Source organism: Zea mays, chromosome 2, assembly GCF_902167145.1.
Source record: "Zea mays cultivar B73 chromosome 2, Zm-B73-REFERENCE-NAM-5.0, whole genome shotgun sequence".
Taxonomy (NCBI): domain Eukaryota; kingdom Viridiplantae; phylum Streptophyta; class Magnoliopsida; order Poales; family Poaceae; genus Zea; species Zea mays.
In genome coordinates, this window is record NC_050097.1 from 30,617,281 (window position 1) to 30,631,678 (window position 14,398).

General features: G+C 43.6%; 1 protein-coding gene and 1 pseudogene across 1 annotated transcript; both read left to right on the forward strand.

The window, feature by feature from the left end:
* Nucleotides 1–3,208: 3,208 nt before the first annotated feature.
* Nucleotides 3,209–4,787, forward strand: LOC103646231 (uncharacterized; annotated as a pseudogene).
* Nucleotides 4,788–10,816: 6,029 nt separating this feature from the next.
* LOC100276010 (uncharacterized) lies at nt 10,817–11,753 on the forward strand. Its single transcript, NM_001149904.2, has one exon. The coding sequence runs from the start codon at nt 11,300–11,302 to the stop codon at nt 11,567–11,569; it is 270 nt and encodes an 89-aa protein (NP_001143376.2). The 5' UTR covers nt 10,817–11,299; the 3' UTR covers nt 11,570–11,753.
* Nucleotides 11,754–14,398: the final 2,645 nt, after the last annotated feature.

Below are 14,398 nucleotides of genomic sequence, written 5' to 3' on the forward strand. Positions count from 1 at the left end.
CTTTTTTTAGAATCACGTACAGTACTGACGCAGACACTCTATTATTTAGTGGTAAAATATGTGCTACGTTGTTGCGAGATGAGTTTCGATGAATAAAATAAAACCAGAGCCATGAAAAAATAATGCATGGCCGTACGTCAGTTATATTTCATGTTTTCCTTCGTTTCAATGAGGGAAAGAAGATCGTTTTTAATGTAATATAATATCATGTCCACCTTCATAGTTGCCTCCCTAGATTAATCGATTTTAAAAGTTTTCTTAAGTCAAACTTTTTATGTTTGATCGAATTTATACAAAAGAGTGTCTTAATTTATGACACTAAATTAGCATCATTATATACACTATAAACTATATTTTTTTAATTTTTTATATGGTTATTTGGTACCATAGATACTCTTTTATATAAATCCAATGAAATATAAAAAATGACTCAAGACAACACTAAGAATTGTTTCATTCAAATACATAGAAAGTATATGTTTTTAGCCTGAATTGTATGGTATTTATTTTTTTTCTATTTGTCTAATTCCAAAGCTCCAGATTTCTTTATAGACTACAATCACAAATTTCTCGGCGGCGTCATATGAGAAAATGGCATATACGGTCACGGAGTATGTTTTAATTACATAATAATGGTGGCAACTGGCACTCTAAATACTCCCTCAATTCAAAAGCATAATACGTTTTGTCTTATACACTTAGATATATGATATCTAAATATATATTAAATAATTAACATGTCTATAAAAGCTAAAAGATCTTATAATTTATAACGAACGACAAGAGTATTATATAAAAAAACAACAATAAATATTTGAGCCATAGTTGACATGCATTCTTCTATGCTAGCACAGACTCCCAAGCACTCCGGATTTTTACCGCGGGTCGTCAGCAGAATATCATACCTCAGGTGGACACAAACCTTATATATACTTCTATGAAGAGACTTTGATCATCTATTTGTCTATGTCTTGTGTCTGTATGTTGCAATTATTTGGCTGTGTGTTTACAACAGACTCCTTGTTATATGATTAATTAAGAACAGAAACTTTATACCATGATTAGACTTTGTGTGTTATTCTAACTAACATGACCAACGTGTCGCGAGCCCATATATATCACGGATGAACTAAGATGTGCGCGAAGACATTGTGAGGAAGTGGGATATAAAAAATACCCTCTTGGAAGGTTGAGGTTCTTGAATTCCCAGCCCCGCCCTGAATATTTATTTTTAAAAAAGACTTGAATTTCTAAAAGACAAACATTGCTATCAAGCGAGAATCAATCTCAATAACTATGGCCATCGATCCATCTCTGTATCTTCCAGCCATATTGCGGCCAAGCTATTATCCATGGGAATCTTGAATTTTCTGCCTATGGTACGAAGAAGAACATATGTCCTGTTCCATGTCATAACTAGACGTGCAAGCTTTGTATTGGAACATATCACTACTACATGAAAAAGTTTGCGAGATACTATGTCTGGACTCACGGAGGCGGACATAATAGAGTGCTGCTTCCGTTAATCGCCCGTCGGGCCTCACTGCCACGTCGTGGGTATAAATGGCCAAACGGGCCGGTACGGTCCAAAACCCGGCACGGTCCGTGTTTGGTATGACCCGTTTTAGACACGGCCCGGTAGGCCTGCCTAGCGAAACGTGTCGTGCTAAATAGGCCCGCGTGCCACGGTAGCGGCCCAAGCATAGCCCGTCAGCCTGCTAGTTGTGTCAGACCGGGTAGCTGTGAGGGTTTAAACACACAACCTAGTGTATAAAAGACTTAAACGTACCCATCTAGCTAATGTGGCTACAGTTTTATTGTTATATGTAAACTATTATTTTTAAAATAAAATGTAACTGTGTCGTGCCCGTGCTACACTATGGGTTGAGATGATGGCCCAGGAACGACACTGTAGTCGTACCGTGTCAGGCACTGACACTATACTAGTCGGACCGGGTCGTGTCTGGGTCATGCTTTTTCGTGTCGTGTCTGGGCTGGCCCATCGTATTAGTGTCATGCCTGGCACTATACTAGTCGGGCCGGGTCGTGTCTGGGTCATGCTTTTTCGTGTCGTGTCTGGGCTGACCCATCGTATTAGTGCCAAATGGCTATCTATATGCGTGGGTAATAGCGGACGCGTCTCCGTTAATGAGTTAATCAAGATAGGTACTTTTACACGGAGGTGGCGCTTCCATCTCCATTAATGAGATGAGTACTTTTACACGGCCGTCTCCGTTAACCGTCTATATTGAGCGGTTTCGCTATGAGGACCACCTATGTTAAGGGTGATTAAGAGAGGGGGTCTTTACTATGATGCTCATGTCTATTAATACTCGGTAACAGGCCACCCTCCGGCCTTGTCCCGGTTGGAGAACTTGAAGGGCATGTTCGGTTATTTTCAATCCATATAGATTGGAGGGGATTGATACAGATTGAAGGAGATTTTGATTTACTAGGAATTAACATCCCCTCAATTTATATGGATTAGGGTAGAATCGAACATGGCCGAAGAGAGTACACAACATCCCCTCTCACTCCAAAGTGTCACCCTAATGGTCACCATATTATCTGGGAGAGGAGCTCCTCCCCTTTACACGGGGGAGCTCTAATCTCTCTCTTTCATTAATTCATATTTTAGTCATAAAATAAATTATTTTAAGTTTAATTAACTAAAACCAATGTGTATTATGGTACTACAAATACTGTATACTTTTTTAAAACTCTAAAAAAATGATATATAAAAGTTAAATAGCGCATCTAGAGTTTAAATGGAAGCTAGATAAAGGGAACAGCGGGAGATAAGGTAAAATAGAGAAAGAAATTAAAGAGTGGGAGGCATTTAAAAATGAATAGAAAGTACAAAATAGTGGGAGACAAGAGGAGTAAGGTCTAAGCCACCGATTTTTCTTCAGAGTGGCATTCGAACTAGGTTACCTAGGTGTCATGCTGAGGCATATGGCCACCGTTGAGCTTTTGATCTGCTCAAGTTATGTTTAGTTGGAAGCGGATTGAAGGTGATTAAAGGAAATTAAATTATTTTCTAGTCAAAATCGAACAGAAATAGATTTAATCAGGGGAACGTATGGGGATGGGGATGGGGATGGGCGCAGCGTAGGCGGTGGTTGTCAGTTCGTCATCGCCGGAATGGGTAACAGATTTTGCGACGAAGAAGCTTTGACTTGGACCAATTTAGATGGGCTGTATGGGCTGAAAATGGTTTTGGTGGGCTGTACGTTGATCCAACCGATTGAATCCGTTCGATTATGCGGTATGCGGTATGCCTATATGGCAGACGACAAAACGATGTCAGGCTCTCGTCTCTATCATCTCCGCTTCTTTGCTCGGGCCTGGAGGATGGAGCACTGTACAGTACTACAGTACCGACGTTGTCCTCTTGGTTTAGGCCTGGAGGTTTTTGTGACAAAGAAACTGATCTGTAATAGCGCGAAAGATTTGTCAGTTTTCATTCAAATAGGGAAAAATCAAACGCAAAACATCCAACATCCATACGAAAAGGCAAAGGCGAGGCTCCTCTCTTCAAGACGACATGCCGTCCAAAGGTGGTAGTTGTGGGACGTGACACATTCCAGTTCAGCAGGTGATGCTCTGTCGCTGCAGCGGTGCCGGTGCACAGTACTGCGGTTGGGTTGCGCTGAGCAGAGCAGGAAGGATGGCGACCAAGGTGGTGGACCTGTGGTCGTCCGACCGACGCGGTCAACAAGCTCTCCGAGGCCATGCGTGCCGACGTCGTCGACGACGTCCGTGGCTGGCGCGAACCCGGACCGCGCGCCGCTTCCAGGAGGAGATGGCGGCGATCATGGGAAGGAGGCCGCGCTCTTCGTCCCGTCGGGGACCACGGGCAACGTTGTCTCCGTCCTCGTGCACTGTGACGTCCGGAGGTCATCCTTGGTTACGACTCTCACATATACAGAAGAACGCCGACGGCACCACGGACATGGACAGGATCTTCGCCGCAATCAGGCCTCCGGGAGGGGGGGCTGTATTACCCGGCCAACAGGCTCATCTGCCTCGAGAATGCACACGGTAATAAGCGATTAGGCTGCCCATCTTGCTGGACAAAATACATTGTTTTTTTTTTTCTTTTCTTCCATTTTACATCGTCTGTTTGTTACTGCTTCTGCAGTTCTCGAGGGAAATGTTTATCCGTACAATACAGTGACATGGTTCAAGGTTGGCCAAAATTGCCAAGAGGCAAGAGTCATGGCCAGCTTCGTACCGACGGATCTCGCATTTTTAACGCCTTTGAGGTGAGTAGTACGGTGTCACTGTTCGGTTTTCAGATAACTATTTTAGAGGATTCAGCTCTGGAATAAACCGTATATCTAAGTAAGATGTATCTAATTTGGCTCTTCACTTAGAAATTCTAGACATCTGTGCATGCGTCCTGGCCTTTTAATCCATTATGTTCATTGTTTGGAGTTCCTGTGAACAAACGACTCGTGAACAAAACTAAGTGTGCCTCGACTGTGAAAAAGTTGGCAACACGTTCCAGTGCCAGAATCGCCAGCAAGCCTAAATCCAACCTCACAATGGAGGAGCAGGCCACAATGGAGGAGCAGGCCACTGCTTTGCTGATGAAGCGCAGTGGCACTATTCCTGATCATGCTGAACCAAATGAACAAGATCATGCGAGGTTCAGAGCACAGTTTGTGGATCATCTGAATGTAGAAGCTGCTGCTGGCTATCAGTCACTTTTCAGCTTGGGAGAGGAAGATTCAATTGACTCTGACCCGCTTGCGCCGTTAGCCGTCCTGGGGACGGTCTAATCTGATCGGTTGTGTACCTGTGTAATAATCTTTCCCTATGTGCCCCCCTCAGTACTTGCTTTTGTGATATCTTTACTTTTGGTGTGCCTTGCTTGGGCAAGGTGGACAACTTTGTTCGGCTATTTGTGGTGGTCCCTGGTTTTCCGTTTGTTGTGTTGTGTTTGTTCTGGTTCTCATGGATGCACAAAACTGCTCAATCCTTAACTGGAAGGTCCGGGGTTTAAATAACAGTGCCAGGAGGAAGGTGGTTTTAGATATGGCCAGGGATACGAGGTGCACTATTGCCTGTTTACAAGAGACCAAACTGCAGCAGGTTGACATCGCCGTGGTGTCCGAGACGCTTGGACCCGATTTCTTTCAGAATTTTGCTTTTCTCCCCGCAGATGGCACGAGGGGCGGCATTCTGCTAGCTGTGCATGCCAGTTACTTCCGGATCCTCTCGACAGCCTGTACAAGCAACACTATTTCTGCCTTGATTCAGTCCAACTGTGTACCTAGCGAGTGGTGGATTACTGTTGTTTATGGGTCGCAGCTCGACGCTCATAAGTTAGAGTTTTTGCATGAGCTTAGGCAGCTGGGTAGCATCTCCGCAGAGAAGTGGTTAATTATTGGAGACTTCAATTTAATCATCAGTGCCGAGGACAAGAGCAACAACAATTTAAATAAGAGGTTAATGGGGGCCTTTAGATCTGTGTTGAATGATCTAGAACTGAAGGAGCTACCACTAAGAGGGAGGAGGTTTACTTGGACTAATTCTAGGACTCACACTAGAATCGACAGAGCTTTCTGCTCTAATGACTGGGACCTCATGTTCCCTAGCTGCTCCGTTCAGGCTCTATCCTCCTTAGTATCTGATCACTGTCCACTGTTTTTATCTGGTGACACCTTGAGGCGCCCATACAAGGGATTCCGTTTTGAATCTTTTTGGCCAAAGCTTAGTGGCTACAACAATGTGGTGGAAAATGCGTGGAACAGGCAGCTCACAATTTTTAATCCTTTCTTAAGATTGCACACAAAGCTGCAGAGGACTGCTAAAGCGCTCAGGAAGTGGTCCAAGGCTCTTATTGGGAATAATAAATTACTGATGCTTGCGGCTAAGCAACTGATTTGGATTTTTGATGTGGTCCAAGATTACAGACCCATAAGCAACCTTGAGCTTACGTTACATAAGCAACTCAAAAACAGATTTTTGGGACTCGCAGCGGTAGGAAAACTCAGGGCGCGACAAGCGTCCAGGTTGACAATGATCAAAGCAGCCCACACAAATTCTAGGCTATTCTTTCTCAGAATAAATGGCAGGCGCAGGAGGAATTTCATTCAGCATTTTGTAACTGAGACAGGGAATGTTTACTCTCAGGAAGATAAAGCGCAGCTCGCTTTCAATCATTATAGCAATTTATTGGGCACTTCTCCTGTGCGGGCGAACTCTTTGAACTGGGAATTTCTTGGGCTACAGGCTGCTGACCTTTCCCACTTGGAGGCTCCTTTTGATGAAGAGGAAGTTCTAGCAGCGATAAATGATCTTCATGCTGAGAAGGCGCCTGGACCAGACGACTTTATTGGAGTGTTTTTTCGGTCTGCTTGGGCAATTGTCAAAGAGGATTTATTGCTGGCTGTGAATTATTTCTATCATATGCATGACCAACACTTCAACAAACTTAACTCTGCACATATTTGTCTGATCCCGAAGAACAGCGAGGCAGCACTTATTTCTGACTTCAGACCCATCAGCCTCACACACAGCATAGCAAAGATAATTTCCAAAGTGTTGGCTAACCGCCTGGCACCCTGTCTTGCTCAGCTAGTATCCAGAAGCCAGAGTGCTTTCGTCCGGAAGCGGAGCATACATGATAATTTCATGTTCACGCAAAATTTAATTAAAGAGCTGAATAGAGCAAAAAGCCCTACTTTGTTCCTGAAATTGGATATTGCTAAGGCCTTTGACAGTGTGAGATGGGACTACCTTCTTGAGGTCCTGCATCATTTGGGGTTTGGAAATAGATGGAAAGCTTGGGTGTCCATCCTGCTCAGATCAGCTAGCTCTGCAGTAATGATTAATGGAGTCAGAGGGAATTTCTTCAACCATGGAAGGGGCTTGAGGCAGGGGGACCCGTTGTCTCCCTTGCTGTTCATTCTTGCCATCGACCCTGTTCAGAGGCTGTTTGACATTGCTTCTCGGGAGGGTCTGCTCAGCCCTATTCTTCACCGCTCTGCTAGATTGAGAGTCAGCCTCTATGCTGATGATGCCGCCATATTCATCAACCCGATCAGAGAAGAAGTTCAAGTCACTAATCAGATCCTAGCAGCTTTTAGTGAAGCCTCAGGTTTATCTGTCAATCTGAGTAAATGTGCTGTCTATCCTATCCGCTGCGACTCGCTGCAGCTAGAGCATATAATGCAGCCTTTCCCGTGTGCCATCAAAGCTTTTCCGTGCAAGTACCTTGGGCTGCCTTTAACTTGCCGACCATTGCGTCGAGTGGATTTCCAGCCGCTGCTTGACAAATTGGCTGGTAAATTATCAGCATGGAAAGGGAAGCTGCTTGATAAAGCTGGAAGACTGACTCTGGTAAATTCAGTGCTCACGGCTATCCCGGTGCATTTTTTGACAGTTTTCCCTTTGAAGAAGTGGGCCATTAAGAAGATCGATAAAATTAGGAGGTCTTTCCTTTGGAGAGGTGCTGAAAATGCTAATGGTGGGCACTGTCTAGTGAATTGGACCAAGTCTGCCAGACCGAAATCCTTGGGTGGCCTTGGCATCTTGGATCTAGAGCGTTTCAGCCGTGCTTTGCGCCTCAGGTGGCTTTGGCTCAACTGGACTGATTCTAATAGGCCGTGGGCTGGTTCCCAGATACCCTGTGATAAAATAGATGCAGCTTTGTTCCGGGCATCAACATCTGTAACGGTTGGCAACAGACTGAAGACAAATTTTTGGCATGACGCTTGGCTCTCAGGCAAAGCTCCGATTGACATTGCACCTAGCTTGTACCCCCTGGCATGGCGCAAAAATAGATCGGTGGCTGAACAATTGGTTAACCTCAATTGGACGAGAGGTCTCTGGAGAATGGAAAATGTTCAACAGATGGCTGAATTCATACAATTGTGGAACCATATTGAGGGGGTGCAGCTCAATGACCAGGAAGATTGCATTCGGTGGATATGGACCGAGAATGGAGTGTACTCTTCCAAATCAGCTTATCTTGCACAATTCAAGGGCTCTTACAGTGCTTTCAAAGCAAAATCTATCTGGAAGGCGCACGCCGAAGGGAAACATAAGTTCTTTGTGTGGCTGCTCATTCAAGCAAAGATCCTCACAGCAGATAAACTAAGTCAAAGAAATTGGCCATGCAATCCTGTGTGTGTCCTTTGCGATCAAGAGCCGGAGACTGCGATTCACCTTTGCCTCAAGTGCCCATTTGCTTTGGAAGTGTGGGAGTTAGTCAGGTCGTGGACCAATAATCTGATCATGCCGCCCAGCTCAGATATTCAGAGCTTCGATTCATGGTGGGCTGCTGTGCTCCAAAACAAATCGAAAGAAGATCAACTCACTGTTTCGGGTTTGCTTATGTACTTCACCTGAAATATTTGGAAGGAGCGGAATCGGCGTATTTTTGAGGGCAAGCAAGCATCGACACAAGTGGTCTTTCATCTGGCCAAACAAGAAATGGCGTTGAGACGAGCTGCAGTTGGGCATCCATGTGTAGTGTAATGTCTTCTCTTTTTTGGATTGTGTTTGAGTGTTTTTCGTTATATGTAATAGCAACTTTTTAAGACTCTTGTTTCCCTTCTCTCCTTAAATGAAATAGCAGAGCTCCTGCACTAAGTTTTCAAAAAAAAAGTTTCGGTATGTTGCAGTTTTCAGAGCAGTATGCTACGCTACGTAGTACATACATGTGAATGGACTACAGATGCATGTGCGATGATGCTTCTATTCTTATTTATCTTTGAAACTTAAACTTCAGGTATGCCTGTCTAAAGGTTTAGGCGCCCCCGTTGGATTCAAAGGCCTTCATTGACAAGATCTGTTCATGTGTGTTTCTATGTTTAAACTGCAGCGTTGTATTATTGTAAAAAAGAAAAGAACTGCAGGTTACAATGGAAATATGATTATAAGAATAATACCTTCAGGCCAAAACTCTTCGGAAGTCCTGAACTTGTCACTCTTGCTCATTTTCCTGGAAGGGCTGAACAGAATTGAACAGTTTACAGTGGACTCACTGTGAGGATGTACATTATTTTTAAAATATGATTTAACATTTCAATGTCCTTGTTAATGCTATCTTATTATCATTCTTCTTGACTTTCTGGAGTATTACCATTACTAACATCAATGATGTACCAAAATTAGGAATATCGACTGTTTTTTAACCCACACAATACCATTATACTACATCCATTCTAACTATTCATATGACCTCCTTTACTTATTCAGTGTCAAGCTTGTCCTTGATTACCAAATTTCAGATACCGATGTTCAATATGAAGTGAGATGTTTTAAGGTAGAGATGCAAAGGCTTCCGCCGTTTTTATTTTTTACTATAACCGTTCCGGTTTATGTGTGGCAGTGTGATTATGTGAAAATGTCACTGATATGTTCTTATGTTTTCAGAAAGTTATTGAAGAGACACTGATGAAGTACTGAATTTGAGCATTCGGTAGGTCCTACTACGAAGAACTCGTACGGGCACTAGGACACCCTGATCAGATGCATCATCTCGGTAGCTTTTCCTATAAGGTCTTGTTCGGTTATTCCCGTCCTGTGTGGTTGAATGTGATTGAAAAAAATTATGAAGGATTTTGACTTATTTGGAATTTAAACTCATCCAGTCCCACTCAATCCACATGGATTAAGAGAAAAACGAACCAGCCCTAATTGATTCGAAGATATTGGAGCCACACCAAGCCTTTGCTGAATAAGTGTTGCTTTTCACTCGTTTGTCGGATGTGTCCATTCTTGTGCTTTAGAGCATCTCCAATAGACTCTTTATTTTTTGCTCTCTATTTAACTCTCTATTTAATTTTTTATAATGGTTGCACTCTATATGTAGCATCTCACTCCAACAGACTATCTATTTAGTTTTGCTAGTCAGATGATTAGCCAAATTTAGCTAGTGAGAGAGCAAATTTAGATAGTCAGATAGCTTGACGAGTCAAATAGCTAATCTGTTGGAAAGTTATTTTGCTATTGAATAGCCAAAATTTAGTTTGACGAGTTATTTAACTAGTCTCTTGGAGATATGCTCTTAGTCTGTCTGCGTAGAATTGCCCGATCCATGTTCACTTCCTGGTAAGATGGATGTGGTGAAAATAAATGAAAATGAATAGGTCTTTCCCTAAAATAAAAAGGTAAATGGGACAACAGAAGGAAAAAATTAGAACAGGACCTATAATATACAGAGACATGACAATGGAAACCAAAGGTAAAACCCAAGCATTTCGTTGCAGAATGCGGAAAATATGACCCGGCTTCAATTAGAAGATGATATATGTTGGGTGTTTTTTAATCTTTCGAAAGTCCTGGTACATTTTCCGGCTTCAATTAATAATCTGAAGAGAGTTACATGTGTCTAGGGGTGGTAATTATTCATGGTCTAAATGTTTCTTTACTAACTGTTAGGGTATTAAATTAATTTTAGTTTAAAAATGAATAGAGATATAATCTGATTCTAATATGATCTGTTTCTTAAATTTTATAATGTAAAATTTAGAGCCATTGCCATCCTAGGCGCATGGGGAACAAATGCAAGAAGCCGAACTCTTTAGTGTTAGTCTCTGCGTGAAACATGGATGTTTGGGCTTCATGCTTGACACTTGACAGGATTTCATAACCTGTCCCCAGTTTAAGACTTCAAGTCTTGATTTTATTTCAAAACGTTTAGGGCTTAGGCGCTTAGCTAGGAAAGGCTTATCATTCAGGACATGCAAAGCTAGCAGCAGTAGGGTATGAGTTGTTCTATCTTATCACACCATTGTCATGGTCTGCTGATGCCTCCATCAGTACAACTACCACATGTTGTGTCGTTTGTGAAGATGCTCTTCGTTTCTGTAGCTCCTTCAGCTGTTCACGCACTCCTCCCTGCTGCCCATCGCGCCAGGACAATTCTGTAGTCCAAGCTACGCACGCACCGCTGCGCCCTAGAGCGCGCTACGCACCCAGAGCAATGTCAGCGTCATAGGCATTGTGCTGGCCGCAGTACACGCACAGTACAGACGCTGCTGCTACCTGGCGAGCTGCACATACAAGAAGCAGTGGCATTGGCACTGTTGGCTGCTGGGTGCAAAACCCTGACCTGGCGACGAGCGGGATCCAGAGTTCCAGACGAATCCAGGCAGAGAGGCGACCGATGCAAACGGGTGCGGCCGCGGGGGCCGCCTGCGCGCACGTACGGATGATGGCACGGCAGGTCGGCTAGTCTCGTGACGAGATCACGAGGAGGCGCCGACGATCTCGCTGCCGAGGGCGCGGGGCGCACCCGTACCGCGCTGGCGCCCGCCGCCGCGGAAACAGTCGTCTCATGGGCCATTTGTGCTGGTTCGGCCGTTTAGCTAGACCCAGGCCCGGGACGCTTCTGGCCTTCTATCTAGGCCCGCCCGCGCGCGCGCGGTTAGAAAACAAGGAGGACACGGGTAAAACTGCCGGGCCTGATGCATGCATTTGCGACGGCGGCAGACCTGTTCCATGTTTCAACTCCAAGGTGTTTCTAGTGACTATCTTTATCAATAAAAAAAACAGATCAGCAGATCAACTGGATTCAGACAAGCATGATAGGTTAGGAAGTCACTAGCAGTATGCCAGTATGTGTACGACATGCAAGGCGCCAACGTTATGTAGGAAGAAAGCTGTCAATATGGCAATTGTTGAGGACCATTTGTGACACTGGACACGGCCAGACGGTCCATCCTTAAGCACAACATGCTGTAACTGATGTTATACACATTACACTATCAATATTGCAGAGTATAGTATTCTTATTAAAGGGATCATAACGCCTAATAATAAAGGGTGAATTAGACAACTTTAAAATATATTTTTAAAATTAAGTTCTCTAATTATGACCTAATCAAAACCTATCAAGAAGGTAATTTTGCTATCTTTATCGTAAAAGAGTTATGCAACCTAAGTTACAATCATATCGCTAGCCTAGCAAGCTAACATAGGCAAGTAATAAATAAAGTATAAAAGGTTAATTGAGATATAGATGCAAACTCTCCTCGATGACTTTGGTATTTTTACCGAGGTATCGAGAAACTCACACTTTTCTCTTGTTCTTGCTGGATTCCCTCGCAATGATGCCCTTGCAAGGGCCAAGCTCCTGGCCGAGTAACTTCTTGGATAGCCATCAGGTCTTCTTAGCGCACAAGTGGATCTCTGAGATGGCCTATCTTGAATCGCTCCATGTCGTCGTCACTATCGATCTCTCGAACGATAAGAAAAATGGAACAATGCCCATTTATAGTTAAAATTTTGGTGTTTGATGATCAACATAACCATTCAAACTAATATTATTTGGTAGTGTTTTTTTGTTATAGCTCAAATGATACAAAGTGGGCTTGGATGAAGGCTAAGGGTCATCTGAATGGTCAACATCTCAAGCAAGACATTGGAAGGCATGATTGAAGACCTTCGAGTACATGCAAGAGTCCAAGGAACAAGATGGAAGAAGACTAGACCAATACATATGAAGAAATAAAAAACATATTGCTCAATAGCACCAGATGTGTCTAGTGAGTCACTAGATCTGTGTGACTTTGTACCAAAGAAGGGTTATTGTAATAGAGTACACCATACTAGCAGGTGTGCATCGAATATGCTACTCGGATAATTCTGTGACATGTTTAGAGAGATCCACAAGGCACCGAATGGGGTCCTCAAAGATGGTTGCAAAGTGAACATAGAGGGCTACAATAGACTAGACTTGCATGGTGTAGCACCGGTCAAAGCACCAGATGCCATAACTCAAATAGTTGACAACGTCTAGTTCCAATGACTAGCTAATGTGGACATACATCATTTCATCCGGTGTGAGCACCAGAGTGTCTAGTTAGTACCCAGATTTCCTATGTCACTTCTAACAACTAGTTATAGACTTGGATCTATATATGCCATCCCAATTGATCATTTGAAAGGTGTGGGAGATGAGAAATATTGCAATTGAGTTGAGACTCATTCCTAATAGCTCTAGACACCCATCTGCTCAAAGGTCACTCAATGATTAACATAGGTGCCTTTTGAAGTGCTTAGGTTAGTTAGACCAAACCACTACATATAGTGCATTAGTGCTTGCTCTAGGTTTAGGCCTAGTGTTAGAAGTGAGTCTATAATACCTCTTATCCATTGGTGATTGCGCACATCATTGCATTAGTTATACCGGAGGAACTTATAGACTTGCGAGATCACACCAACTATGTTGTAGTGTGGCTGTCACCGCGTAATGGAGGGAACTAGACCCATGATGATTTAGTTAGAAACTCGATAGTGAAAGAAGTGGAGAGCATCCGACAGAAGCTACACCAGAGGCCCACTTGTGTGTTGGGAAGTCCCTGTCCTATCCATAAATTTATCTAACCGAGAGCTTGTATGTAACACCCCGTCCAATCCCTGGACCGGTGGTCCTTACTCCTGGTAGCTCTCTAGGATCATATATTGTCCCCACAGACCAACACGGGTCTTTTGTGCACACTTTGTCCTCACTCATGCGCACCCGAAAAAAACTTCCCGGTCGGTCACCCATCCCAAATTGCTCTAAGCCAAGCACGCTTAACTTGGAGGTTCTTTCGAGATAGGCTTCCGAAAAAGAAGATACACCTTGTTGGTATGGATACTCTATTAATTCTATTACGCCTTGGGCCAGGATATCACCATCCTAGGGGCGAGGATATCACAATCCACCCCTTAGAAGACCGACGTGATCGTCGGTCAACCACAATCCAGGAACCTCCCCTCTTGGTCACGTCTGTATGTCTAGTGTCATCATATGCCATGCCATGTGACCACTCTGGGCCCACATGCGCCATGCGCCATATACCTGAACCCCTAACCCCCACACGCCCGTGAAACCGCGAGGGTCGGCTCTGATACCACTTGTGTCACACCCGGTTTTGAAAGGCAAATCGAATGCGAACCATGTACGTGCCAGGATCAGAAACTCATGTACACAACGATTATATAATTGAACATCATCACACATTGCTCAAAGTAAATAGCGGAAAATTACTTTATCACAACAAGATGTCCAAGACATCCACTGAGTCTATAACATAGTTATTAACATCAAAGTGCAGAAATACGAAACGTAGAAGATAAGGCCTTCACAGGCAGCTGGCTAGGGGTTTTCCACTAATATAAACTAGAACTCATCGTAGTCCCGAAACTCCTCAAAGTCCTCCATGTTGTCAGCATCTCCTCCCGAGCACTAAGTACAGTGGGGACAACCTAGGGTGGGGTGGTTTGTAAAGCAAGGGTGAGTACACATCAACGTACTCAACAAATGTCCCATTTGGCTAAAGTGGACTAGCTGTATGTGGAGTTAAGGCTAAGCAGTTGCTTTTAGTGGGTTAAGTATTTATAACTATTAGTAGAGCCAAATTTTAGTAATAAACCCAGTTATTACCCA

Coding starts and splice junctions, on each gene's coding strand:
- LOC100276010 (NM_001149904.2), top strand. CDS start 11,300: ATGGGCCATTTGTGCTGGTTCGGCCGTTTAGCTAGACCCAGGCCCGGG.